General features: G+C 49.0%; 1 protein-coding gene across 3 annotated transcripts in view; it reads left to right on the top strand.

Annotated features, from left to right (window-relative positions):
* The window catches only part of ST8SIA5 (ST8 alpha-N-acetyl-neuraminide alpha-2,8-sialyltransferase 5), a gene marked incomplete at both ends in the record, with an annotated part of 67,305 nt that overhangs the window by 11,346 nt on the left and 28,262 nt on the right, over positions 1–27,697 (top strand). The window contains one exon of one of the 3 annotated variants that reach the window (XM_082641180.1): positions 17,746–17,853. The exons of the other annotated variants lie outside the window; for them this stretch is intronic. Coding sequence (XP_082497306.1) covers positions 17,746–17,853 — 108 coding nt within the window. The remainder of the gene's footprint in view (positions 1–17,745; positions 17,854–27,697) is intronic. 3 annotated transcript variants of the gene reach the window in all.

Genomic DNA, 27,697 nt, shown 5'->3' with positions numbered 1-27,697 from the left:
AGTTAAAGCCCTGTGTTTTGGGATTATGATGATGATAACAGCAATTTGGTGTTATATTGCATTTACCATATGCCAGGTACCAGCCCAAGTGGTTTATATATTACCACACTGAATTCTAACAACAAGTAATAGATGCAATTACTATTCTCATTTTATAAGTGAGGGAACAGAGGCACAGTGAAATTAAGTAATTTGTTCAAGGTCATACAGCTTGTAACTACCAGAAGTACTTTCATTGTCTTAAACTTTTATTTATTTATGTATTAAAAAAATTTTGACTGCGTTGGGTCTTTGTTGCTGTGCACAGGCTTTCTCTAGTTTCGGCGAGTGGGGGCTACTCTTCATTGTGGTGCGTGGGCATCTCATTGTGGTAGCTTCTCTTGTTGTGGAGCAAGGGCTCTAGGCACATGGGCTTCAGTAGTTGTGGTGTGCGGGCTCAGTAGTTGTGGCTCGCAGGCTCAGTAGTTGTGGCACATGGGCCTAGTTGCTCCGCGGCATGTGGGATCTTCCCTGACCAGGGATCGAACCCCTGTCCCCTGCATTGGCAGGCAGATTCTTAACCACTGCACCACCAGGGAAGCCCCTTTCATTGTCTTGAATTCCAAATATTTTCTAATTTCTCTCATGATTTATTTATTTTTGCTCATAAATTTAGAAATGTTTTAAAATTTCCAACTACTTTATTTATTTATCTTCTTGAATTTTTAACCCAAATTCATTGTGATAATAAGAGAATATGGTATTTATAATGCTGATTCTTTGAGATTTGTTGAGATTTTCTTTGTGATCTCGTATGTGGTTGATTTTCATAAACATTAGGTGTGTACTTGAAAAAAATGTGATTCTCTCATTGTTAGGTGCAGTATTCTTACTTGTCTTTTCTATCAAGTTGTTTTTTTAATTTTTCAATCTTCTGTATCCTTATTATTTTTTTATTTTCTGGCTCAGTTGTTCTGTTAATTTCTAAAAGATGTGTATAGAAATCTTCCTCTGTGATAGTGAATTTATCAGTTTCTCCTTATCAACTTACCAACTTTTACCTAATACATATTGAAGTGATGTTACTAAATGCATACTAGTTTAGACAAATTGTCTTTCTAGTGAACTGAATCTTTTATTAAAGTGTAGAGTTTATTTTTAGTAATATTGATACATTGAAACTTAAAGTTGACGTTATCTAATATTAATATAGTGAAACAGCTTTCATTTGGCTAGTATTTGCTTGTCATGACTGTCTCTATCCTTTTTTTCAACATTTCCATGTCTTTCATTCCATGTCTATGTAACCAGCATATAGTTACAGTTTTTATATCTAGTCTGACAATATTTATCTTTTACCTGGAAAGCTTAGTGTATCTACATTTATTATGCTTACTGATGAATACCATATGATATTAGAATATTATTTCTACCATCATATTCTGTGTTTTTTATGTATTCTGCTTTGCTTTTTTTTTCTGTCTTGCCTTTGGATTATTTGTGTTTTCCTGGCTGTAGGAAGAGGTTTCTAACGAGAATCTTCATCTTGGGTAGGCCCTGTTGCCATTGCAAGGGAAGCATGAATCATGGGGATTGAGCGATGCCCCTAGGACAGCCACTGGCTTTAGAACTCATCTACTACTTCTTTCCTTGCCATATTATTCATCCATTTAAGAAGGAGTTTTACACATATTATGTGTATTTTAGTTGTATTTTAGTGTTTTGTAGTGGGAGATGTTACAGATTGGGTTCCCTGGAAAGCAGACTCTTTGCCAGAGACTAGAATGCAGAAGGTTGATTAAGATGTGCTCTTGGGATCAACACCTGAAGAAGGGAGAAGGAATAAGATTGAGCAGGGGGAGAAATTGAGCTGCAGTGCAGTCCCAGAGAAGGCCTTAGCCACCCTGTAGGATTCCTTGAGTTGAGCCTTCCTCAGGGTGAGGAGGCTGGGCCTTTGTACCTCGGGGTTGAATTTTCAGTCATTGGATGCAGCTGCCTCTGGAAGAGGGTGGTCTTGACCAAGTTGGCTCTCCTTACATGAGGCAGTTCCCAGAGGGAACTGAGAGCTGGGGGCTGTCAACTCTGGGCACCCCCAGAAGGTGGGGAAGAAATCCTTCATTCCTGAAGGGGCACCTGCCACAGAGGGCTTTTCAGTCTGCCATTTTGCCAGAAATAGAAGTCCTCAAATGTCTCCATCCCCTACGCCCTCCCCAAACAAAAGTCTTACCCCCATGATCAGCCTGTGCCTGAAGCCCCACTATTTTTTTTTTTGAAAGAACAGAGTTCTCAAAGCTTTATTAAAGTGACTTTTCCAAAAACGTGAAGAGCCCACTATACCTCACCCCTTTAGTGAAGACGGAACAACCCACCTTGCAAGCCCCAAAAGGATCACCTGAAGCCCTACTCTTAAAGAAGAACATCGCTCCTGCCAGCCAAGGGTCTTTTATACACATCACGTCTGTCCTGACTCTGTGCCTTTACACACACTGTGTTCCCACCTGCTATGCCTCCCCGACTGTCTCTTTGCCAGTCCAAATCCTGCTTCTCCTTTTGTTCTCAGCCCACAGTGCACTTCCCCTGCTCTGAATTCATAGCGCTTGTGCTGTGTGTACTTAGCACAGGCTGCCCAGCACTGTCCTGTTGTCTTCTGTGTGACTGCACAGCAGGCAGGAGCCCAGGCTGGGCCTGCCTTGTCCTGCCTGGTGTAGACAGGACTCCTCTATACTCTGTCTTCCCTCCAGCCTTCCTCTTTCCTGTGCCTCAAGGGGGCAGATCTGGGCTGCCTGCATATGGCTGGTGCAGGCCTGAAGCTTGAGGATATGAAACTGGGTCAAGGAAAAGTACAGCCTGACTTCGTGCTGTATCTCAAGTGCACATTCGAAGGCTCTCACCACTGATCCAACTCTCCCCCTACCGAGGGGCAAAGCCCTCTGTTTGACTGCCTGGAGAAACAGGCACAGCCCCAGGAGGTGGGGATCACAGGGACTGGAGGATCTACCGGGGGGTGGCTCTGGAGGGGGACGGTGCCTAGGGGGGACAGGGTGGAGATGGAGGGCGCCCTAGAGAGGAGGAAGGGGCTGAGCTGACCACCGCCTGGGGTCTGTGCTTCGCTGGCAGAACCGCTCCAGTTTTGCTGGTCAGAGCAAGTTTTGATGGGGCATCTGCTTGTAGGGCTGGGACTGGGGGGAGGCAAGCGAGGCACCCAGGGGACAAAGTTTAAGGAGGCTCCCTCTCAGGTATCGACCCTGCGCTTGCGCAGGGTGGAGGGTGGGACCGTCCTCGATTTTGTGCCCTGGGTGCCTTGCTTGCCTCCCTCTAGTCCTGGCTCTGGGCTCTCTGCGCCCAGCTTGCACTAGGTGGTGGGTATTAATCAGCTTCCTGTCCCTTCCCCAGATGTCCCTCAGGGATGCAGAGCTAGCCTCTCACTCCTCGCCCTCGCCCATCTCTCTCTCTAGTTTTTTTCTTTTTGGTATTTGTACTTTCCAGGCAAATTTTACCTCTTAGAGGATCTGGTTTCTCCCCTTTGACTTATCCAGGCCTATTCACTTCTCATCTAATAGGCTCTCATCCAATAATTCTCAAACTTAGCTCTTAACCCTATGTGTAGGGACCTCCCCCTCCACATACATACACCTACAGGTGATGGATTCATCAGGTAATTACATGAATTATTAATATTCATTAAGGGTTCATGAGCGAGGCTCTGACCTAAGCAGATAATCCTAAATGAAGATTATCTCATTTAATCTTCACCATAATCCTGTTAAACAGATACAATCCTCCTCATTTAATACTCAGAGAGGATGAGTAACTTCTGTAAGTCTGCACAGCTTGTAAAACCCTTGTCAGAGATATTTTATTCATCTCTGAATTCCCAGGACCTAGCACAGAGCCAGACATTAATTGTTGAATGAATGGTGCATACAAAGAGAATACCCCAATTTTTTCCCTACAGTCAATGCATGTCCATTAAACACTCATTCCGCTTTGTGCTGGGCGAGAAAGGATGTTACTCAAGAATTATTAAGTATGCTACATGTCCTTAAGGAACTGACAGAATGCTGAAAGGGACAAACATGAAAAATCGGTAAGATGGTATGTATATAAAAACATTTGGAATTGTGTGACAAAGACTATAAATCTTATAGGTTTCAGAGGAGACAGCAATCAGGATGGTCAGTAGCGAGGTGGGACTTGATGTGGGCTTTGGAGAACTAGTGGGTTGCAGAGACTGGGGTTGGAGATACTCTGGGGGACAGGCTGGGGTGCTGAGGCTGGAGGAGCAGGTGATGGAAGTCACTGAAGGCTTTTACATTTCTCTTTGATCCCTGGCGCTCTGAGGCCAATGGCCTCTCTGGTCTCGGTTTAGTCTTAGGTAGTATGAGTGGGTGGCCTAGATGCTTTTGTCACAGGTTGGGCTTTGCCAGACCTTTTGAGGGGGCCCACAGGTCCTGCCGAGGCCCTGGACTGTGGAGGGATGGAAGTGGGGCAGGTAAGCCAGGAGGTGTGTGTGTGATGCCATGCATAGAGGGGGCTGGGGTTATTGGGAGAAACAAATACCCAAACCCACAGACGCTCAGCTTCCTTACAGTCAGCCTCTGTATCTGCGGATTCCACATTCATGGCTTCAACCAACCGTGGACTTGGACCCTGCCAATGCGAAGGGCTGACTGTACCATAGTCTGGGGGCTTAAACAACAGAATGTTATTGTCATACAGTTCTGGAAGCTGAAGTTTAAGATCAAGGTGTCTGCAGGGGGGTTCCTTCTGAGGGCCGAGAGGAAGAAGGAACCCCATGCCTCTCCCCTAGTTTCTGGTGATTTGCTGGTAATTTGGGGCATTTTTTGGCTGGTAGATCTCTGCTTTCATCTTAACACAGGTTTTTTTCCTGTGCACGTGTCTGTGTCCAAATTTCCCTTTCTTTATAAGAGCACAGGTCCTATTGGATTAGGGGTCCACCGTTCTCCAGTGTGACCTCATCTTAATTTAACTAATTACATCTGCAACAACCCTATTTCCAAATAAGGTCACCCTGGGATTAGGACTTCAACATATGATTTGTTTTGTTGGGGGTAGGGAGACACCATTCAACCCATAACAGCCAAAGGAACTAAGAGGGAGGCAAGGCTGGGGCAGGAATGAAACGATTGGAGAAGTTTAGCTGGATTGGGTTCCACAGGTCTGGCCAACAGTGTGAGATGCTAACCTCGGAGGCACCGGCACAGGTAGAATCTGGGGGCTGCCATAGGATGGAGAAAATAGAATTAGTGGGCGCTCTCGACAGAGAGAGTAGTTGGAATGAATGCTTGGATGAGTGTTTGAGGGAACCCTCCCCCATGTCCCCATCACTCCACTGCCGTCCAAGGAGGGAGGGGGTCCCCACTCTGCTCTCTGTGGTGTGCTGTCTGCAGCCTGAGTCCCGGAAGAAGCTGGAGGGCTGGTGTGCGCCTCCCCATGGTACCCCATGTTCCTTCTGAAAGTGGCCCCCCTTAGGCTTGAAATAAATGTTGAGCAAAGATTTGACAAAGAGTAGTTGGAAGGGCTGTAACATTTTTGGATGGCCTAGGGTACCCACACTTTGGGTCTGGCCCTGACAGTAGAGGTCTGGAATGCCAGCCAGGGGAGCAGGACTGTTTGCAGGTTGGCCAGGGGGGAGCCCAGCTTCTCTGTGATGCAGAGGCTGGGGTGGGGCGGGGTTGCCCCAGAGTTGTGCCTGGAGCTCATCTGGTTTCTCTCTCTGGACCCCTCCTATGGCTGGTGCCCCCGTGTGCACCCTCCCCTCCCTTCACCTTGGCACTGGCTGTACTCGGACTCCCCGCGGGCCACTCCTTAGCCAGAGGCTTCCTCAGAAACATGGATGGCCTTGGCATCCAGGAGGCTCGCTGACACCAAGGGCCTTTCAAGGAGGTCAGCCCTTTGCCACTCGCCTGCGGACCCTCACCCATGCCAGTGCCCACCACTTGCACCACCAGCCTTCTTTCCCCTCTGGGGGTGGAGAGCATGGGGGGCTCAGCCTGGGGAGCGCCCCCCATTCCTGAACTCAGGATGCTTCACCTGCAGCATCTTTTCTGTTGCCCCCAATGAAAGGCTCCACAGGCAAACCCTGGGGAACGAACGCACTTCCCTTTCCCCCTGAGGTTCTTCTTGGGGAGAATGTTACCGTCAGGGAAATAAAGTGAGTCACTAGTGAGTCAGGATGGAGACCGGGTGAGGGAGTACGTGGAACCTGATAATTATGCCCATTAATCCTCCTGCAAAGGCTTCCCAGCTGGCAGGCACTTTCTCTCTGAGCTGGGTGGGGAGGGCCTGCACCTTCTCCAAGAGGGCCTTCCTGAGCACCCATCCCAGCTCCTTCTGTGGACCTGGGGACAGCGGAGGACTGTGGGAGGGGAGGAGGGCAGTCTGCAAGCCCCGGGGGGCGGGGAGGCCGAACCCCCAGACTCCTGGGGGCCCAGCTGAGTTCTTTGCTCAGAAGGCGACATTGGTCACCTCCCTCCTAGATGACTTTGAGGGGCCGCAGAAAGGTGGCGCTGCTTCACCTGCCACCTGCCCTGAACCCCTTGCCAGCCCCAGAACGAGCCACTGTACTCATGCCTCAGGCCACTGCAGGTGCCAGTCCTCTTCTGGACCATTCTTCTCCCGATCCACCCGTTTCCTCATCACCTACTTCATATCCTGCTCATATGTCACCTTCTCAGGGAGAAGACCACCCTATGTGGAGGATCTCCTCACCCCAAACTCCTTATTCCCCTTGCCACCCTTTATTTTTTCCACAGCACTTTTTACCATTTGACACATTATGTGTTGTGTCTCCTATTAGCTTATCTGTCTCCCTCTGCTCAAAATTAAATGTCACTGGGGCAGGGCCTTTGCTAGTTTGTTTACTGTTGAACCCCAGCCTGTCATGGCTGTTCAACAAATATAGAATAATAAAATAATATATGTATATGTATATATATATATATATATACACACACACACACACGTATACATATATAATGAAATAAAAATAGCATGAATGGATAAAGGAAAGATATCATGTCAGCTGTGAGGTACAACATAAGTGCTTTGCTGATTAGTTATAGAAGAGTGGTTATACATTTTATTTGACAAGCTTGGTGTGAAAGAAATGGCTCATTTCCTCATATTCTTTTTTTTTTTTTTTTGCGGTACGCAGGCCTCTCACTGTTGTGGCCTCTCCCCGTTGCGGAGCACAGGCTCTGGACGCGCAGGCTCAGCGGCCATGGCTCACGGGCTCAGCTGCTCTGCGGCATGTGGGATCTTCCCGGACCGGGGCACGAACCCGTGTCCCCTGAATCGGCAGGCGGACTCTCAACCACTGCGCCACCAGGGAAGCCCTCCTCATTTTCTTTTAATTAAAAAAAAAAAGACCAAACTGTATCCACCAGCTGGTGGGAAACTTAGTCTATCATTATTGAGGTGCCTTCCCTCTGCCCCCAGCAGGGTAGTGTGAAGGTCCTGGAGGCTTGTGTGGAACAAAACAGCTGGGGGGCTCCCTGGGCCATCCCGGCCTCAGCCAGTCCACTTCTGCTCCCTGGAGGCTTCTGGAACCCTGGGTCGAGCCTCCCAAAGTGCCCCAAGCAGCAGTCCTTTTGAGGCCCTGCTGTCCATTTAGAAGGGGACAATGGAGAGGAACTCCAGACCACCATCGTGGGCTTTCTGGACTTGAGGAACCTCCTGCTTAGCCATGGTCCCACCCACCCACCCATCCCCAGACCTGAAGGGCCTCCCGCTGCCTTCCAGGTTGGCCTTGCACAGTTTCTTCGGTGAGCCGGGAAGTTTTCAGCCTCCACAACCCACATGGTCCTAAAGTAAGAGGTTGAAAAAGCCAAGCTACCTTCTTGGAATGGAGGAGGGAAAATACCAATGAATAGTTCAATAGGTTAGCCTCCCACGAAAGTTAAGTATTGATGTTTTGTGAATGATTTTCTTCTTCTATTATTCTTTTCGAATAGAGCCGACTCAAGGTTATCTTGTCAAAACAGCAGCTCAGTAATTTGCATTCCTAATATATGCTTTGTCCAGTGGGAGGGCAAGGGCGGTTGCAGGCAGGGCTCGGGAGCTGCACACCCCTGGGCTTCCTCTGTGGGTGCCTTCTGTGATGATGAGGCTGTCTGTCGTGCAGGAGGCAAAGGCTGAGGGTCGCTGACCCAGCCCCCAAGATGGAAGACCCCAAGGTGTGCTGACTCCTGGCATAGGATCCCACACTTTGGTGGCTGAACTGGGAGGCCAGCCTCCTGAATTCCAGGCCTAGCTTTGCCTCCAGCTGGCTGAGAGGTAACTCCCAGTCTCTGCCTCAGTTTCCTCAACTGGGAAGGATGATGCACACTCTGTCTCCCTCCTAGGACTAGGGGCAGCCTCGAATAAAAGGATATAAGTCAGGGGCCGTCACTGGGGGTCCCCAGGCTGCGTGCAGCCCTCAGCAGGGGGTGTTTGGTCTGCACAGCATTTAAATTGGGAAATTAAAAATAAAAGTCTGGGTTTCCAGCATCTCTTGGAAGAATGAACAAAATGGCAACCCAGGGCCCATCTTCTCATATGGCAGCAGCGGGCTGGGGCTCAGGACACCTACCCGGGCAGGAGTAGCACAAGAATCCCAGTTCCTGCTGCCTTTGCTTCACTCATTCACTTCAATCACTGTCTGCCTCCCGGGAGGCTTGACCGCTCACTGGCGGAAGTGAAGCACTTTGTGGGAACGTAGAGTATTGATGTACAGTTGGATTTTTATTGGATGTTTTATCCAAGGTGTGTTACAGGTGAAATGGCCCAAGGAGAGTGAAGATGATTGGTTAACGGAGAGTAAGGGCATTATGGGACCATCCCCCGCTTTAGAGATCAATGTCAGGGAATGAGAGTGGCCCTTCTGACCAGCACGGGGTCCCTCAGGGGGGTAAGGGCACCATGTTCTTGGTGGCCCACCTGCTTGAGACTAAGTTGACTCAAGGAAAAGAGGTGGATTTGGTTCTGTTCTTGGTCAACACCTGAGTCAAGAAGGGCTTTTAGCTCAACTGTTGCAGCCACTTCTGGCTCCTGATCCCTAGGTCCCCATCCTCACAGGGGCCTGGGCTCTCCTGATGACGCGGGGGGAGGGCAGGGGCCACAGTCTGGGTGACCCACACAGCAGGTCACTGGCCCCTGAGGGGCTTGGGTGGCAGCACTTACTCAGGAGAAAGACGTAAAACTCTCTGGAGCAGCTCCTCCTCTCAAATCTCAGCATGAAGAAACTTCCCCTGCTTGGTTTTCCCCGTTTTTCCTTTCTGTGTGAACACCAGCTGCCCTCATCACCATCCCTCCTGTCTGTGCAACATGAAAGAGTTACCAGAAGGCTTTTGCACCTGCTTTTTCTTACTTGAGAAAGTCCAAGCATCATTTACTAAGGACCCACTAAGTGCCTCCAAAGGTCTATGAAGTTGTCAGAGATGATTGATACTTATTATTATTATCATTATTATTGTATTGCTCTGAGTTTGCATTGTTTCTACTTTTTTAATGTGATTATAAAAATAATACATGTTTGTTTTAGAGCTTATGGAAAGGACAGAGAAGTATAAATAAGCGGGGAAAATATCCCTCCTCATGCTACATTCAGAGACGTATTAGCTTTAGGGAATGTTTTCTCCTAGGCTCTCCTCTGGGCATTTTTTTTTTTTTTTAAAGAAATGAGATCATAGTGAACTTACACATATATTCTATTTATTTATTTATTTTTTACTTAAAGTTAATGATTTCCCTGCGCCGTTTAAAATGACTTCATAGATATGATGTTTTGGGGGTCACATGGCCACCTGTCATTTAGCACCACAGTTCCTTAACCTTTCCCCAATGTTGGGTATTTAGGATGTTTCCTGATTCATAAAAGATTCCAGACAACTGTGTGTCTGGTTCAAAGCCCTCTGATCTGTTGACGAAAATTCAATTAAGTATCAAGTTAAGAAGAAAAACAGGGAATTTTATTCGAGCCAAACTGAAGATGATAACCAGGGAAGCAGATTCTCAGAAAGCTCTGAGAACTGTTCCACCTGTTCGAAGTCGAAGGCACAGTCATGTACATTTTTGAGACAAAGGATTGTACATTAGAATGACATACTGATATTTTACATAAAGTTCACCAAGGATACATAGTCCACGTAAAAACATGCAAAGCGGACAGCAAGTCACCATGACCACCTACAGAAGTGGGAAAGAACACTGTTCTTTTAAGAAGTTATGGGGCTTCCCTGGTGGCGCAGTGGTTGAGAGTCCGCCTGCCGATGCAGGGGACACGGATTCGTGCCCCAGTCCGGGAAGATCCCACGTGCCGTGGAGCGGCTGGGCCCATGAGCCACGGACGCTGATCCTGCGCGTCCGGAGCCTGTGCTCCGCAATGGGAGAGGCCACAACAGTGAGAGGCCCGCGTACCGCAAAAAAAAAAAAAAGAAGTTACGTTGCTAGCTTCAGCAGAAAGAAAAAAAATTGTTCCTTATGGTTGAGCAGGCACTCCCATCTTTGAGGAGCTCTGCACATTAATGCAGCTGTGCCCTGCACATTAGGGAGGGAGAAGGCCCAAACAAACACAGAGAGAGAATTTTATGTTTAATATTTCTTGTCCTGCCTTAAAATATCAATTTTATTTCATCAGATCAAAGTTCGATCATTTCCTGAGGATCCTGGAAGGGTTTTCATTGGAACTGAAGGTATAAACATTTTTATACCCTCTGATACATATTCCCAGATTCTCTTCCTGAAAGGTGATTGACACCAATGAGCAGCCCTAGGTATTAACATTACATGTATTTTGTCAACTCGATAGGTTAAAAAAAAAGAATTGCCTAACTTTCATTTACAAGTCTAGTGAGATTAAACCCACACCACAATTTACCTTGATTTTGCATGTGTAAGATTCAAAAAGCACTAAAGAGTATGGATGTGGAAAGTAAGACTCCTTCTCACCTGGTCCTCCAGCAGCTTTCTTGTCTTCTCTGGAAGAGAACGCTGCGTTACATGCATTTAAGTTGTATGTTATTAGATTTAAGCTCTAACACATTTGTTAGAATTTATATATCTGCTTTTGTGGACTGTTTATATCCTTAGGTCGAGGATTATTTCTCCCCTTTGACAGGCGAGGAAACTGAAGCTTCAAGAGGTGAAATGCCAGGAGTCACATAGTTAGCGAAAGGGGGTGAGCTCCGGGGGTGTCTCTATCCGGGAATCTTTGGAGGCAGGAATGAGGAAGCTGCGGGCACGTGGGAGTGGGCGGCAGCGGCTTCTCATCCAGGAATGTCTCCCTCATCAAACTGCTGCTGCCGCCCCAAGTCCCACCAAAGGCTGGCCTGCAGTTGGGCCATTCCAGTGTCTGAGAACTGGGAACTGGCCCTGCACGTGGCACGTGGCCGAGCCCTGGCCCTGCCTCCTCTGCTCTGCTTTTCTGGTCCCCTCACACCCCACCCCAGGCCAGTTCAGGCCCCCTAGCCAGTTGCCCTTCAAATCCAGCCTCTCCCTGCCTGGGAGGGTGAGCTTTTAGAAACACCTCTGTGTCTACAACCCCTCTACCCGCCCCAGGAGGGCTGGACCCAGTGAGCCATCTGGGCTGTGTCCCCCCACCCCACCTTGTTTCTTCCTCTTTCCTGGGATGTGAAAACCTCCTGCTCTAATTTTTCCTCAAGAGGGACCCTGGAGAGGGTGGGATTCAGGATCCTGGAGTTCTAGAACCTAAAGGTACCCGAGTCAGCCGCTTTTCCCCACTCTGCTTGCTTAAGGGATCTTGGGTAAGACAATTTTACATCAGGTTTATATACACGTCTCTTCTCTAGAAAGGACTATAAGCATGTAGGGACGACACACAGAGAGGTAGGCAAAGGGGACCAGTGACTCAGGGCAGACTGTGTGGTGCCGAAAGGCTTATGCTGGCTGGGCCAGGGGGCTCAGGGAGGAGAAGACACTTCAGCTGGACTTTGAAGTTTGTGTGGGACTCAAGTAAGTGGGGGATGGGATGAGGGTGAGTGGGAATGCCAAGGGCAAAGGCGTGAGAGTTGAAATGCCATGGTGGGTCACGAGGCTGCAGGCAAAGCTGCAGGCAGCTGCTGGAAGGGCCCCTGAGTTGAGGGTTTGGAACTCGTCCTTTGGCGATGGGGATTCTTGGAAGGTTCTGGAACAGAGGAGGGGTGCTGCTGGCATGGTTCTCAGGGAGCCAGCTCTGAGGGAGCATAGGAGCGCATGAAGACTGGAGATGAGGCTCGGAGGTTGGTGCCTTCCCAACCTCTTCTGACCTGGAGAATGTAGAAATGACAGTGGCTTCAGTCTCCCCCTGCAGAGCCTGAGGAGGCACAGCCTTCCTTGGAGGTGGCTTGTGAGGACAGGATGCAGATGCCATTTCATCCGGAGGCACCCCGCCAGCTTTTGCGTGACCTGGGCTGCAGGCCCAGTGCCCCACTGGGTTGTGCACTCAGCGCCTGTAGTCCTGGGCTCTGTGGCATCAGGGGTGCAATTTACCAAGGAAACCCAAGTGTCCACAGTGCCCAGTGCCCTGCACCCCACGGATTCAACCTGCTTTGGCTCAGCATCCCTGGTGATTCCGACATCTGAGGGGGCATTGCCTGACACTTGGCCCCAGGGCCTGCTGTATGCAAAGGCAGGTGGTGCAGTTACCCATACACTGTGAATGGAGTGCTATGGATGCACCACACCCCTGCCCCCATAAGCCATCTCCACTGGCCTCCTCCAGTGCGGAAGTCCCAGGTTAGAAGTCTGTGACGCTGGGTCTCCCATCAAAATGGGGGAGGATCTCAGAGGTTATTTAAGCAAGCTCCTTCATTTTACTATAGTCTATGATTTGTTTTATATAAAAATATTATCACTAAATGATTGATGGCAAAGGCAGCAGCTCTAATACTTAAAATAATAATAATATAAATTTATAAATAGTTAAAAATATTGGATAATGACAGATACTGTATGATATTCCAGTTATATGTGGAAGCTAAAAAATAAAACAAACTAGTGATTATAACCAAACAAAAATAGACTCACAGATATAGAGGACAAACTAGTGGTTACCAGTGGGGAGGGGATGAGAGGAGAGGCAAGATTGGGGTAGGGGATTAAGAGGTACAAACTATTATGTATAAAACAAGCTACAAGGGTATATTGTACAACACAGGGAATACAGCCAATATTTTATAATAATTGTGAATGGAATATAACCTTTAAAAATGGTGAATCACTCTTTGTACACCTGAAACTTATATAATAACATTGTACATCAACTATACTTCAATAAAATCTTTTTGTAGAATATTGGATATTAGAAAAGTCGTGTGTGTGTGTGTGTGTGTGTATGTGTGTGTGTAAAAAGCATGGGGACAAAAGGGGAGGAAGAAGCAAGGGCCTTGGGATCAGACATGGACTTGAATACTTTCTCTGCTCCTTCCAGGTTCCGGGCAGATTATGAATCTAATCTTATGAGCCTCGATTTCCTCATTTGTGAAATGGGGGGATAATAATACCTACCTCCAAGCTGTTGGGAGGATTCAAGATAAGAAAAACCTATCACGGTGCCTGGAACATTATATCTATATCTATATCTATATCTATATCTATATCTATATCTATATCTATATATTTGGCTGTGCTGTGCAGCTTGTGGGATCTTAGTTCCCTGACCAGGGATCGAACCCGGGGCCCCAGCCGTGAAAGCGCAAAGTCCTAACCACTGGACTGCCAGGAATTCCCTGGAACATATATTTTTTTAACTCACTGCCATACATCTTAGTAACCCTTCATAATTTTTGGAGGATATTATCAATGGAGGTAATACCACTCTCATGGGCACTTCTGTCTGTTTTTAAATTGCTTCTCCAATATATGATTTTGTCTTTTGCCCTGAAACTCCCCCTGGTAGTTGACTCTGGGAAGCCTGGGCCGCTTTTGCTACCTTCTGACGGCTGCAGGAATTACTGCCATGAGAGTCAGGGGTTAACAGACATGACTGTGGGTTACACAGCAGGAGACCTAGCTAAGCTGGGCTGTCCTCAGCGACAACAGAGTAAAGCTGAGCCTCAGTGAGCCTATCACAGATTTCATAATCAGAAAGTCTAGACTGGAGCTATTTGAATTTTAACAGTCACAGAACTTTTAAGTAAGTACAAGGTGTGAAGTGGCACCCTAAGCTTTTCATTGCTCAGGGCCTTAAAGTATCTGAATCCAGTCTTGAATAACTCAGTTTAAATAATTCTTTACATGTCGCATTTCCCCAGGTTTAAGGCAACGTTAATGTTTGTTTCACCAGCAAGGTGCAAAGATTTCTCGAGGCTGCCACAGCCCAGGAAGTTCCCTGCACTGACTCCAAGTCCTGTTAGTGATTTCAGTTCTGCACTTTGGTTTTTAAAAATTATTTTAACACATTTTTATCATGAACAAATTAAGAAGAAGATGGAGAATGATGTGACAAACACCATGTAGTCATGACTGTGAATTATCAATGTTAACAAATGTTAACATTCTGCCCTATGTATTTCAAATCTTTTCCTCTCTTTTAAAATAAATTAGACATAAAAAACAGAGGACCCTTTGTAGCACTTTGATTGCTAATATTTTTTATCTTGTTTGCTAATATTTTCATGTGTGTTTGTGTAATCACCGGAGCTGTAGGGTAAGCATTGAGAAAACATGAGTTTGCTCACCTTGGGGTCCTGACCCAGGCCCCGGCACAGTTGCTGGCACAGAGTAGATGCTCAATAGATTTTTGTTGAATGAATGAATGAGTGAATAGAGCTTCTTTTTCCTTTGTTATCCTCCTTCATATCTCCACGTACCTTTTCCTCACTGGTGTTTCGTTGGCTAATAATAGACAATTCTTACACTTAGCTCAGGAATACAATTCAAATTACTGTGTAAAATATATTGGTTTTGAAACTTACACAATCAGGTTTTTTGGAGATAAATTAGAAAATGTTGCTAAACTGAAAGAAGGAATAAACCTGAATCCTCCTTTCAAAGATAACCAGCTTTATGGTTTAAAACCCTACAAAAATGGGATCATTAATGCATATCCCCTTTTATAACTTGCATTTTTCACTGAATTTATTATGCACACCTTTCTGTGTCATAGTTCCTGCTAAATATTGTAATAATTGATGTCTTCTTAGTAGTCTGTCACTACCACAACCCTGGGAGGACTGTCTTGTGAAGAGACACCCGGGTCTCACAGGGGCCAGTTTGGGCGGGAGAGTGAGAGTGCTTCTGGCTCACCCTCACCCCTCGTGCACTCGGTGGACACAAGTCTCGCTGGCCGGACTCTCTCTAAGGAGCCTGTGAGTTTCCTAGCTGAGTGCTGGGCTGGGAATTGCTTGAATATGCTTGTGAACCAGCTAATTTTCAAAATCGCAGGTGGAAATACTACTGTTTTCTTGACCTATAGACAGTCTGGTACAAGCTTTTAGGAATAAAGGTTTTTACAGTCAGAAAGCCAGAAAGTGCTGGGTTTAAACCCTAGGTTGGCCACCTGTTAGCCTTGTGGCCTTGGGCAAGTTACTAAACCTCTCTGAGCTGCACATGTCATCACCTATAAGTGCAGAAAATGGGACTTGCCACATTAGCCTGTTGTTGGAATAGAGATAATGTATGTGAAGGGCCTGGTTCACTGTAGGTGCTCAGTAAATGTTTCCCTTCCTGATAAACCAAACCCAAACTCTCTCTAAGAAATACCTTGCAATATTACCTCGAAATGTCTCTTTGAAAGGAAACATAACAGATACATAAATAAAGGTATTTATATTATAGATGTTTACAATATATTTATAAATGCATATAGGATCGATTTATGTATTATATGCATATAATATTTGTTATGAATAGATAACTATATAAAGAACTTGAACCAGAACCAAGTGGAACGCTGCTGTTCCCTGAACACTAAGAACTGGACGGGCATTTTGCTGTGGCTTCGGACTCTGTCCTGTGAGTTGTGCCTATTCCTCTCCCAGGCCAGCTCCGCTCTGCCGAGGAGGCTGGAGAGTGTGAGAAGAGAATCGGAGTCACTTGGTAAAAGCATCGATCGAGCACCTCATGTGTGCAGCCTTCTGCTCACAGGGCCCCAAGGACGTCCTCCGCCCAGCGTCTGGCTGGAAATGGGGCAGACTCGCAGGCGGGAGGTCACCTGGTGTTGCCATTGAGGACACAGCTCAGCCCTGTAACACTTTCGGTCAAGAACTTTGGAGACATCGAGACAGTTCTCCCAACTTGAAAGATGGGAATAGAGGCCTAGAGAGATGTAGAGACTTCACTGAGGTCACTCAGCTCATTAGTGGCTGATCCGGGTGGACCAGAGCCCAGCTCCAACCACTGTCGCTGGCCCATTTCCCTTAGTGTAGAGACTTTATTAGAGGGCTTTATTTTTAGGGGTTTAACTGTTTTATTTTTGTTTGCTTTATTCTCTACTTAAAAGTTAATGTTTACCCACGTACCAGGGTCTTTAACGGGACTTTAAAATTCACATTTAAGGGCAAGCCAGTCTCTAGAAGGTGCACTGAAGCTTCGTGTTCTGGGCAGTGGTTCTTAACGGGGTCGATTGTCTCAACAGGGGACACTTGGCGATGTCTGGAGACAGTTTTGGTCATCACAGCAGGAGGGTGGAGGATGAGGACCTGCTGGCCTCAGAGAGTAGAGACCAGGGGTGCTGCTCACCAGAGGATCACAGGACAGTCCCACAGCAAGGACTGTGCAGCCCCAAATGTCAGCAGTGCCAGAATGATGGGGCGTCAGCAGCCCTTTCCTCTGTAGCCTTCTCTTTTGACTTGGTCAGGTTCCCTCCGGGAAACCCATCCATGCCCAGACCTTTGGGGGCAGGGTGGCTGGGACTGGGCGTGCTCAGTAAGCTGACTTCCAGGTCAGCCCAGCTGTTTTTAGCCTAGTATCTCGGTATATGAAGAGTGCCGTCTGCAGGGTGGGCAGGCAGAAGGCCTGGACTGCTTGGGCTTAAGGCAGGGGACTTGGGTGTGTGGAGGTGGGGAGTGTTTAACGCTCCTTATAAACCTGAAGCAACTCTCCTGCCCGGGGCTCCATTCTGCAACCCCACCTTCAGTGGCCCCGAGCCTTCCCGCGTCCTGCACAGAGAATAGATTTACTTCTTACAGGCGGTCAGGGCTCCACTGTCTCTGGCCTAAGGCAATTACTCATCTGCTTTGCATTTGCATCTTCCAAAATGTTGTCGCTGGCCCCTGCTACTCCCCTCCGTCCATGCTCACGCCCTTGTTAATGCCTTTGCTGTCCTTTCAGTCAGGTTGGGGGAGGGAGCGAAGAGAACCATGTGTGTTGAGTCCATCATCTTAAACCAGGAGGTGTGTCCTTATGAGTTGGAAAACTAGATTTCATTAAAAGCTTTGCCGTGTGTGGTGCCTCTGGGGAAGGCAAAGAGCTGGCGAGCTGGAGCTCTTCTGGTGTGAGTCTCTGGAGGCGGAACTGCAGGGCGCACCAGATGGGGTAGGGGAGCTCTGCGACCTTGATCTCGCTAAGCCTCGGGTTCCCTGCGTGTACAGTGTGTAACCCTGCCCCGCCCGTAAAGGTGAAGTAAGGGCACGGACGTAGACGAGCAGAGAACACCGTAAAGGGCTGTGATTTATTACCGTCATCCTCCTGGGTGGACATCCCTCTCGTCTCCACTAGGCGTGATCAAGGCGAGGTGTCCCGTGGCACATGCCAGAACGTGACTCTCTGGTGATGGGCTTACCCAGCACGTGAGCATGAGTACCGACTGCCTCGTTCTCTTGCCAGAGGTCTCCAGTTTGGTTGGCAGAGTGGTGACCAGCTGGCCAATTGGACGGGGCTCTTTAATGTCACGGACGACCCAGCAGTGCAGAGTGGCAGTGACTCCAGCTCCAGGTACAGACCCCGGCGAACGACCAGGGAAGCTCATCCCAGGGTGACCCTGCACCCCCTGCCCCATGGCCTACCCCCCAGGGCTGCCCTCAGGGAAGAAGCCGTCTCAGCACAGTGGCCCAGAGCTCACGTGGGGATCCTGCCTTGTCTGCTTTGACAGGAGGGGTGAGGGCTAGGACGCAGCCAGAACAAAGCAGGGACTCCTGGGCCCCTCTCTTTTGGAGTGGGGGCTGGGATGGGGGCTGGAGAGGGAGTCTGGGTCTCCAGCCTCCATGTGAGATGGGGACAACATTCCACCCCTGCTACAAGGCTTTCGGATACCCAGCCACAGGTGTGTGTAGGTTTGTGGGGGGTGAAATTGGGGTGGGTGAGGGTCATGGGCTCCCTGTTCCTCTGAAATCCCACTGCACAGGCCATTCCTACTCTGCCCATCTGTGAGGCTGACCTTGGCTGGGGAAGAACGTTTTCATCAAGATACGGTGCTGAGGGCTTCCCTGGTGGCGCAGTGGTTGAGAATCCGCCTGCCAATGCAGGGGACACGGGTTTGAGCCCTGGTCCGGGAAGATCCCACATGTCGCGGAGCAACTAAGCCCGTGCGCCCCAACTACTGAGCCTGCGCTCTAGAGCCCTAGAGCCACAACTACTGAGCCTGCGTGCCGCAACTACTGAAGCCCACATGCCTAGAGCCTGTGCTCCGCAACAAGAGAAGCCACCACAATGAGAAGCCAGCGCACTACAACGAAGAGTGGCCCCCGCTCGCCGCAACTAGAGAAAGCCCGCATGCAGCAACGAAGACCCAACACAGCCAAAAATAAATAAATAAATTTATTTTTTTAAAAAAAGATACGATGCTGAGAATTGACATTCATACCATCACGTGGTTATTTCTTCTTGATCGGCTGTAGTGTTTGGAGTTAAATAAGTAATTAAGGGCACTCTGTTTATTCAGGAGCAGGAATTCAGGAACTATTTGTAGAATGAATGAAAATGGAATATTCTCAAGTAGGGCACACGCATTGCGGGGGGTAGGGGGGAGCATTGTGGGGAATTTTTCTGATAAGATGGGATGCTCTCTCTGCTTGGAGCTGGGTGTGGCTGGAACTTCCCAGCTAAGGGTTTCCTGGGGCTAAGTTGTTTGTTTCCTTAATTTTTGCATTTATAAGTATGGGCTAACTTTCAGATCAGTTTCCCTGGGAAAGAGGCCTGAGTTTTCATTGCTGTTAATTTTGACGCCAAAACATCAAATCGACCCTGCAGAGGAGAAGTAGTATGTTTTTCAGGGACCTCAATACATCTGATTTTGTTCAATGCTTTGAAAAAGAAAAGATGTGGCTCCAGTGTCAGAAGCCGTTTGGGAAGGTGTCCACAGACAGGCCTTGGAGTGTGGTGGGCAGCCTCGGACCGTGGCCTGGGATCAGGGTCTTATTCTGGCCTTTTAGGAGCCCAGTTCTTTCCAGATATGCATGGTGGGAGCCCTGGCCAGCCGCTTGGCCCCTGGGATGTCACCCAGTGAGAGTGACAAGTCCAGAGCTGTCTGTTCCCTATGTAGAGCCTCCAATGTTGGTCCTTCTGCTGTGTGACCCGCCCACACAGATGGCGGGTGGTCTAGATAACTCTTCAGGTGTCTCTCTGGGAAGGACTCCTTGAAGGGCTCACCAAGAGGTTTTGGCTAGAAGGTGCTAACAAATTGAGCAAGACAGAGCAGGCCCCTGGGAGGCCATTCTGGGCAAATGTCCTGGGCAGGGGCTGCACGAATTCTAACTTTTCCTCCTGCCAGCGGCTTTGTTCTCTCTGCCCTTTTCCTGCAATCTTATCTCTAATTTCTCTACCTATCTCACCCCACCTAGTCTCTCCTCTCCCTTTCTTCCTGTCACCCTTTCTTTGTCCACTTTTCTTTCTCAGCCCCTGTGTTCTGCCTCTCTCTTCCTCCCTCTCATCTCCCTTCCCCTTTATCCTCTCTCCCTCTCTCAGCAACTCAGGCCAGCCTTCCCTTCCCTGTCTCCTGGGGTCCCTCAGGGCCAGAGACACCTCTGGCATCTGTCAGGTGCCCTTTATTCAACATTGTTACCAACTGAGTTGATTTCCTTTCAGAGAGCCGCCATTTGACCGAGAGCTCCCTTAGCCACTGAATAAATGTGATGGCCACACATTCCAAGTTCTTCTGGGACACTTCCAACTCATATCCCAATTTCCAGTTGGCCTCCAAACTCCCCACATATGTGAGAAAACACAGTATGTATTTCACACATGTAGAAAATAATGGTTAATGTAAGTAGAACTGACCTGTATGTTGGTGACTCTTTTCTTTGCTGTGGAGCAGCTTCCGCCTTCTTTAAAATGGGCAGGACAGCTCCTGGCAGCAGACGTGCAGGGCTTGGGGGAGGGCCTAATGACACTATGAAAGGGCTCTGCAGAGTGAAAGTGCATCATCCTAGTGGACAACTCTCCGTGCCTGGAATACGGGATGAGCTTTGTGGTATTGTTCACCTACTGAATAATTCAGCGTATGCCATATTTTGCTATCCGTAGCTGTGTGGTATGTTGAAGTGTGGCACACCTGATGTCATTTTTTATTAACACCGTTGGAAGGGAAGTCAGGAGGTACCATTTATAACAGAGGATAAAGAGGGGCAAAAAAAGCAATGACTCATAAATTGAATACTCAACCAGGAGCCACAAGAAGGAGCAGGTCCAAATGATTGGTCTGGAGCACTCCGAACAGGACCGCAAAGGAAATACAGGCCAGATGGTTCTCATAAAAGCTGTGGCCAGGTCTTCACTTTGGGCATGAGCTGGGGGAAGTCCAGACCCAAATGGAAATATACATTGACATATAGCTTTATTGATTTCAAGTCTAGATCTAAAAGCGTCCAATAAGCATCCCTAGGAGAAATGCTTTAGTGAACAGATAAGAATAATTGTTAATCAGCCAATGCTTCTATTTAAGTGGGTGCTTTGAGCAAGCAGGAAGGTCTTTGAAGACAGCTCTCATCATGTTCAAATTATGTGTTTATGTTTCTGTCTCCCCACCTAGACAGTGATTGTGCTTCTCCATCTTTGAATTTTTAACACCCAGCATGGCACCGGCTCAATAAATGTTAATTGAATAAAAGAATGCATTAAGCAAGAACATAGTAAAGACTATTGTTAAGAATGCAAGCTTCAATGTCAGTGTCCTGGAATTCTCCCTTAGAGATTTATTCCTTTGGATTAAACCTTGTCTTCTGGCACTGTCTTTGAAAATTAATCCCTGGGAAAGGGAAACACTTTGGAATCATAAACTCATTCACAGTTTGGAATGACCAGAGAATTCTTTCTCTTGAGAAGAGCAGGTAGTAAGGAAGTCTGAGAGTTCTGGGTGGCAGGGTGGGAAAGGGGAAACTGATAGTGGAGGAGGGGTATGTAGAAAAATAGAAGGTAATGAAGGCAGATGATGTACTTTTGCAATAACTGACTGAGAATGACACCCCCCCACACCACCCCCACCACGGCGCATGGTGATTCTGGAAAGGGTAGATAGGGGAGGGGAAGGGGAAGGAGGGCACTTGTCCTGTCAGCTCACTGCTTTGACATCTCCCGCCTGGCCAGCTGCCTGCAAGACCAGTGACCACCTGGAGGGCAAGGGGAGGCACAGCACCCGACTGTCCTGCAAAGTGGATAGTCAGCGTTGCCTCCGCTGCCTCAGGACATCCCAAGGAAAGGTCCCCCAGTCACAAGGGCTGAGGGCAGCTGAGGCAGGAGTCCCCAAGGGGCTGACTCGCAGCCTGGCTTGTAGCCACAGCTCAAAAGCCTTCACTCAACTTCTGCCAAATGGATCCTGTTCCATATCCCAGTCCTTGTCCTCCTGCCAGGATCCACCTCCCACTAGGCCTCCTCCTTGAAGCCTTCCCTGATAGCCCTTTTCACTCTATGTTCACTCTAAGATGTGTCTGCACAGAGGGCTATTTCTATCATTACTCAGGCAGAGAACTCCAGCAAGTGCACGTGAACCACTCTGTGTTTGCTCGGGCATTCCCCAAACCTCGAGGAGCCTCCTACCCTGGGGAACTGGGCTGGACTGCCTGTGCATGCAACTTCAGGGCCCTCCGGACACGATAGCTTCAGACACAGCCCACAGGCGGCCTGGCTGGCTGGCCTCCTCAGCCCCTCCTCCCAGGGTGCACACAGCCTTGGCCCCCTGGTCCGAGATGGATGGCAGGAGATGGCTTGCAAAGACAGCTCAAGGAACACTTCTCTCTGAGGTCTAGGACAGAGCTGGCCGAGACTGTCGCCCGCCCAAGCTGTCTGTTCCCGGGACAGCATTTTCCCTGTGCTGCTGGGCTTCTGACTGGGGTGCTGGGGACTTTCTACAGAGGAAGGTAGCACTAGCCACAGGAGTAAAGGTCAGGCCCCAAACTGGTGACACAAAAGCCTCTTAGCTCTGTAGAATAGCAGGCCAAGTAAGTGTCAAGGCTAGAGCTTTTCTCTCTGGGTCAAGGTCTGTGTTGTGCCTAGCATGTACCATGCAGTACGAGGTGTGGAATCGTCATATTTCAGAGCTGGAAGGAACTAGACTGAATTCAATTTAGCACTTTATTATGCTATATTAAATTGCTCCCTAATTGTTTCAAGAAAGTGTATAATTAAGGAATAAATTGTGTGATACAAGTGCTCCAGGAGCCTAGTGTAGAAGTCAGAGGTACTTCCATGGAGGGGCTAGACTTGGCTTGGATGTGGATGGGTGATGCCTGTGGCCGAGTGCTACTGGGGGCTGGCTGTGTGCCAGGCATGGTGCTGGGCACCTGACATGTATTACTGCAGTTAATCCTCACACTCAGAGCTTTGAGGTGGGTACTGTCATTGCCCCCATTTTACAGAGGAGGAACTGAGTCCCCACTTCCAGGTGTGGTGGATGGTGCAGCTGGAACACACCCCATGCAGTGTGACTCTTGAGTCCTAGCACTAGTGGGCCATGCATGACGGAGGGATTCTTCTTTCTGGGCTGTGGACAGACATCCAAGGTTGGGTTGGATTGGGTCCCCTCGTTTCTCCTTGCCAAGTCCTCTCAGACCGCCTATTCCTGCCCTCAGCTCCTGGCTGTTAGACTGGACTAAAATGGTCATATTGATTTAAGTAGGTGATTACGTGCGTATCTTCTTCGAGTATTGTCATTAGCACTAGAGGCAAGACAATCTTTAGGGTCTTTCATCTCTTCCTCTCCTCTTTCCCACTTTTTATATTCTGTGTCCACACACCCTCCACCCCCAGCCTCTATGCTTCATGTTTTCCTGATTGTTATCCCTGAAAAATTGCTTCCTTCCATCTGCTCCTGGGGGTCCTGGATTTCAAAGAGAAGCCCTTGGTGGCAGGGTTAGCCCAAGGGAAAGACTTTTCCATGGTGGACTTACAGGTGTGGTGACAGCTGTGAGGGGTGGGGTCTGCACGCCTGCATTGTGGGTGCAGGCTGGGTTAGCATAAGCCTTTCTGGTCAATTTTCACTTCTGCAGAAAAGGACATAAATAAATAAATAGCCAGAACTCTTGGGCTCCATCCAAGATGGCACTGCTTCCTCCTTTCCTCCCACACACCCAATGTGGGCCTCTGGTGGCAGACAGACAGAAGAATTTGACTGTGAAGGCAGGGTTGTTGGTGCCCTGAGACTCCTTGGGTGGTGCCGTTCCATGAGCTTTGTGGCCCTTAGTTTAGTCTGAATTGAGTGTCCTGGGCAAATAACCACTTACATGATCCTTTCTGTTTCCTTCTCTGTGAAACTCCCACCTCGCTCAGTCACTGGTGGAGTCCCCTGGGTGGGCTCACAGCTGGCAGGAGGTGCTCCCTCTCGGGGCCTGGTTTCCACATCAGATGATCATGGCCTCACCCCTTCCTCACCCCCGCCAGCTCCTCAAACCCTCTGTTCCTTGCTTCTGCGGCCCGTTCTCCCTCCTCTCCTTCTTCACAGCTCCCGTGCTTCCTGCCTCCTGGACTGTCATCAAGAATTTTATACCAGTCACTTAGCACAGACAGGAGCACAGAAAGGAGTGAGAATGGAAAGAAATGGAGAATGGAAAGGACAAGAGATCTGGGGTCTGGCCGAGAGGACCAGCATCCACCTGGTAATCAGTTTAGGGGATGCTCAGAAGGTAAGACACCAGGGTCGTCCAGTTGTCAACTCTGTGTAGCCATGCATAGCCCACACCACCTTCTTTGATGGCCATGAGGTCTGTGGGACAGTGGGCAATGGGACTCCCAGAGCCTCTCAAAGAGCCTGTCTTCCACCGCAGGCTTCCCTGGGTGGACTGAAAACCTTCCCTCCCTCACGCTCAGCTGGAGCTCCTAGGTTTACCTTCTGAAGCCTCACAGAACACTTAAGTCTGTTCTTCTTCATCCAGCTTTTCCTTCACACATCAGGGAATCCCATTCTCTCCACCTTACCCACGGCCAGCTCTGCATACGCTCACTATCTTAGTCAGTGCAGGCTGCTATAATGAAAGACTACAGTCCAGGAGACTCATAAACAGAGATTTATTTTTCACAGTTCTGGAGGCTGGAAGTCTGAGCCTGCATGGGCGCCAGCATGGTCAGGTTCTGGTGAGGCCCCTCTTCTAGGTGTCAGCCTGTCATCTTCTTGTTCTGTCCTCACATGGTAGAAGGGGCTAGAGAGCTCTCTGGGGCCTCTTTTATAAGGGCACTAATCCCATTCATGGGGGCTCCACCCTCGTGACCTCATTACCTCCCAAAGGCCCCACCTCCTGATACCATCACCTTGGGGGTTAGGATTCAGCATATGAATTTTGGGGGGACACACATTCCGCTCACTGCATACACTCACTCCTTCACATTGAACCTCCACAGTCTCCACCTCCAGCTTCTCCTACTTCTGGCCTTGTATCAACCCACACCAGTGGGGCTTTTGCCTCCCTGCTCCCCCAGATCTGTTCTTCTCAAGGTCACTGATGACCTCCTAGTTGCTAGATCAGTGGGGCCTTCTCCATGCCCCTCTTCCTTAACCTCTGTTAGCATTGGATGAAGCTGACCCATTTATCCCAGAAACGCTCTCTGCTCTGTGCGTCCACGTCATAGGGCTCTCCCGGTTTTCCTCCATCCCACAGGACTTACTTTTCGGTCTCCTTTGCTGGCTCCTTCTCCTCTGCCACCAGCTGAATGTCAGAGCTGACCGCAGGCCCATCCTCTGCCTTCTTCTCTCTTATGTTTGCTCTCTGTCCTGGAGATCTTATTGAGTTCTTTGTCCCTTGACTCTGGGATGTGTATCTCCAGCCTGACCTCCTCACTGGGCTGCAGACGTGTGTATCTGACTGCCTAACCGATCTCCTGTTGGGTGTCTGAGAGTCATAGCAAGCTTAACATGGCCCAGGAACCTTTGATTCACACCCAAACCTATTTGTCTCCATCATTCCCACCTTCTTCAATGGCTCTGTGATCCAACTAGCTGTCCAAGCTAAAATTCTGGGATTTCCTGTTGATTTTTCACTTTCTCTTTCTAAAAGTTGCCTTTAGCATGTCCTACTGGTTCTTCCCCTAACCTCTTTCCTGGTCTGTCTCCTCCCCACCTCCTCTGCAACCCACCATCTTCTCATGCTGCAATCATTTCCTGTCTCCATGTTTCTTCTCTCTCTTTACAGGCCATTCTCCCTACAGCAGCTGGAGGGGAACTTTTAAATCAGATCATGATATTCCCCTGCTTGGATGCTCTGCTGTGCTGGGTGGCCCATGAGTCCAACTTGACCTGGTGTTGCTCACCTCTCTGACCTCGATTCCTCTCACTTCCCACCATCCCCTCTGCCCTGGCCACACTGCTCCTGCTGTCCTGCAGCCTTCTTTGGCCTTCCATAACCCTTCCAGGCACCCTCCCATCCCCTGTCCCGCTTTAATTTTATAGAGCTCATCACTACTTGGCCCTATGCTGAATTAATATTTTGTCTTTTCTCATGGAAGTCCACGAGGGTGGGGCTTTTGTCTGGTTTGGTCATCGCTGTATCCTGGCCTCAAACAGTACCTGGCACATGGTAGTGGATCAGTAAGTCTCTGGTGAGTGAAAGAAGAGAAAAGCTGTCCTTGGAGGGGTACAGACAGGCAACAGAGGAGTTGCATGTAATCTGGTATAATAAGGACTGGGCTGGAGGTGTGCCCAGGGGCCGTGGGCACAGGGGAGGGAGGGCAGGGAAGGCTGCCAAAGGAAGCTGACACCTGGGCTGACCTCTGATGGATGAGTAGGTTGTAACTAAGAACACACAGCGAGGAAGAGTATTCCAGCCAGAGAGGAAAGAAGACTGACTCACGTCCCTGTCCCTGGGAGAGAGAAGAGGACTTCTAAGGAAGGAGGAGTGGCGAGATTGGGGGGGAGATGAAGTGGGCGGGGGCTACTAGGGAGCAGCTCTTGGCTTGGGCACCTGGGGATGATAGTCAAAGCCGCCAAGAGCTGTGTGACAGTATGTGCATAGAAGATTGACCAGAGCTACTTTAGACCCATGAAGGCTCCAGGCTGCTGACCGAATTTTACAAAGGGGAGCTTTTTTTTTTTTGCAGTAGGTGGGCCTCTCACTGTTGTGGCCTCTCCCACTGTGGAGCACAGGCTCCAGACGCGCAGGCTCAGCGGCCATGGCGCACGGGCCCAGCCGCTCCACGGCATGTGGGATCCTCCTGGACCGGGGCACGAACCCGTGTCCCCTGCATCGACAGGCGGACTCTCAACCACTGCACCACCAGGGAAGCCCCAAAGGGGAGCTTATTAGAGCTCCCTGGTCTAGCCCAGAAAATAAGGCTGCCATGTAGGTACTCTTGCAGGGAATGTGCTAGATACTGGATCTGGGGCCCTGCAGAGCTGCTGGCTGGGGAGGAGGAGTGTCAGCATGAGGCTTTGCTCCTGACCCTCCCCCTAACTGTGCCAGGAATAACACTCCACTGAGGTTCACAATGGAAGCAGATTAATCACAATACAGTCAAGGGTTGCGCTCAGAGCGTCAGGCTATGTAGCTTTCAGTTCTGATTTCTCAAAATAGCTCTGGGGATTCCTGTGGACAGATGAAGAGACACTGGTCCAGAGAGGGCCCTGGTCCACGCCGGGGTCTGAGTCAGGTCCCTCCACCACCCAGGAGGGGCAGTGTGTCCTGGCAGCTGTGACCTGCTATTGTTAACAGCCAAGCCTTTCTTGCCTCTCCCTGCACCTATCTGAGAAGACACTCCAGTCCTTTGTGTGTCAGGCTGTAATTTTCAGACTTTGATTTCTGTGTGTTTGCCTTAGTATGGTATCTCAAGATGGCAGCTGTTCTGCTCTAAAATAGCACTGAGCTCACTGAAGGGCTGTTGGCCTTGGGAAGGGGAGGGGGCTGCTTACTGAGAAGCTCTCAAATGACCGTGGCTTATTCCAGTCAGGGAGACGGGCTGCACTGAGGTGACTAAGGACGTGGGTTCTGGGCTCTTGAAAGTGTGAGGTTCCTTTTTTAGTGCCTCCATCCACTGGCTGAATGACCCTGGGCAAGTTACTTTACCTCTTGTAGCCTGAGTCTCTGGTGTAAACCAGGACAGTAATGCCTGCCTTTTAGGGCTGTTGAGAGGATTAAGTGAGGCCAAGTTAAGGATCTAGTATCAGGCTACCACATACAGTTGTGCAGGGTGGGCACTGCACAAAATTATCTAGCCAAGTGGAGTTGAAATCCAGCTCACTCTCATTTGACAAGCCATGTGCCTGGCATGTGGAGAAAAAGGTGCTTTTTCCTAATTCACACAGAGGTGCCATACCCACACTGTTCCTACCCAGTGTGGGATAAATAAACCACTCTGTGGTTCTCTGAGACTCTGCACCAGGCTTGACAGGGGCCCAGGGGTTCAGATTGCTGAGCTGGGGCGTCTT

Source organism: Mesoplodon mirus, assembly GCF_964341445.2.
Source record: "Mesoplodon mirus genome assembly, chromosome: 13".
Taxonomy (NCBI): Eukaryota; Metazoa; Chordata; class Mammalia; order Artiodactyla; family Ziphiidae; genus Mesoplodon; species Mesoplodon mirus.
Note: the sequence above shows the minus strand (reverse complement) of the source record. Positions and strands in the feature narration are given on the sequence as shown.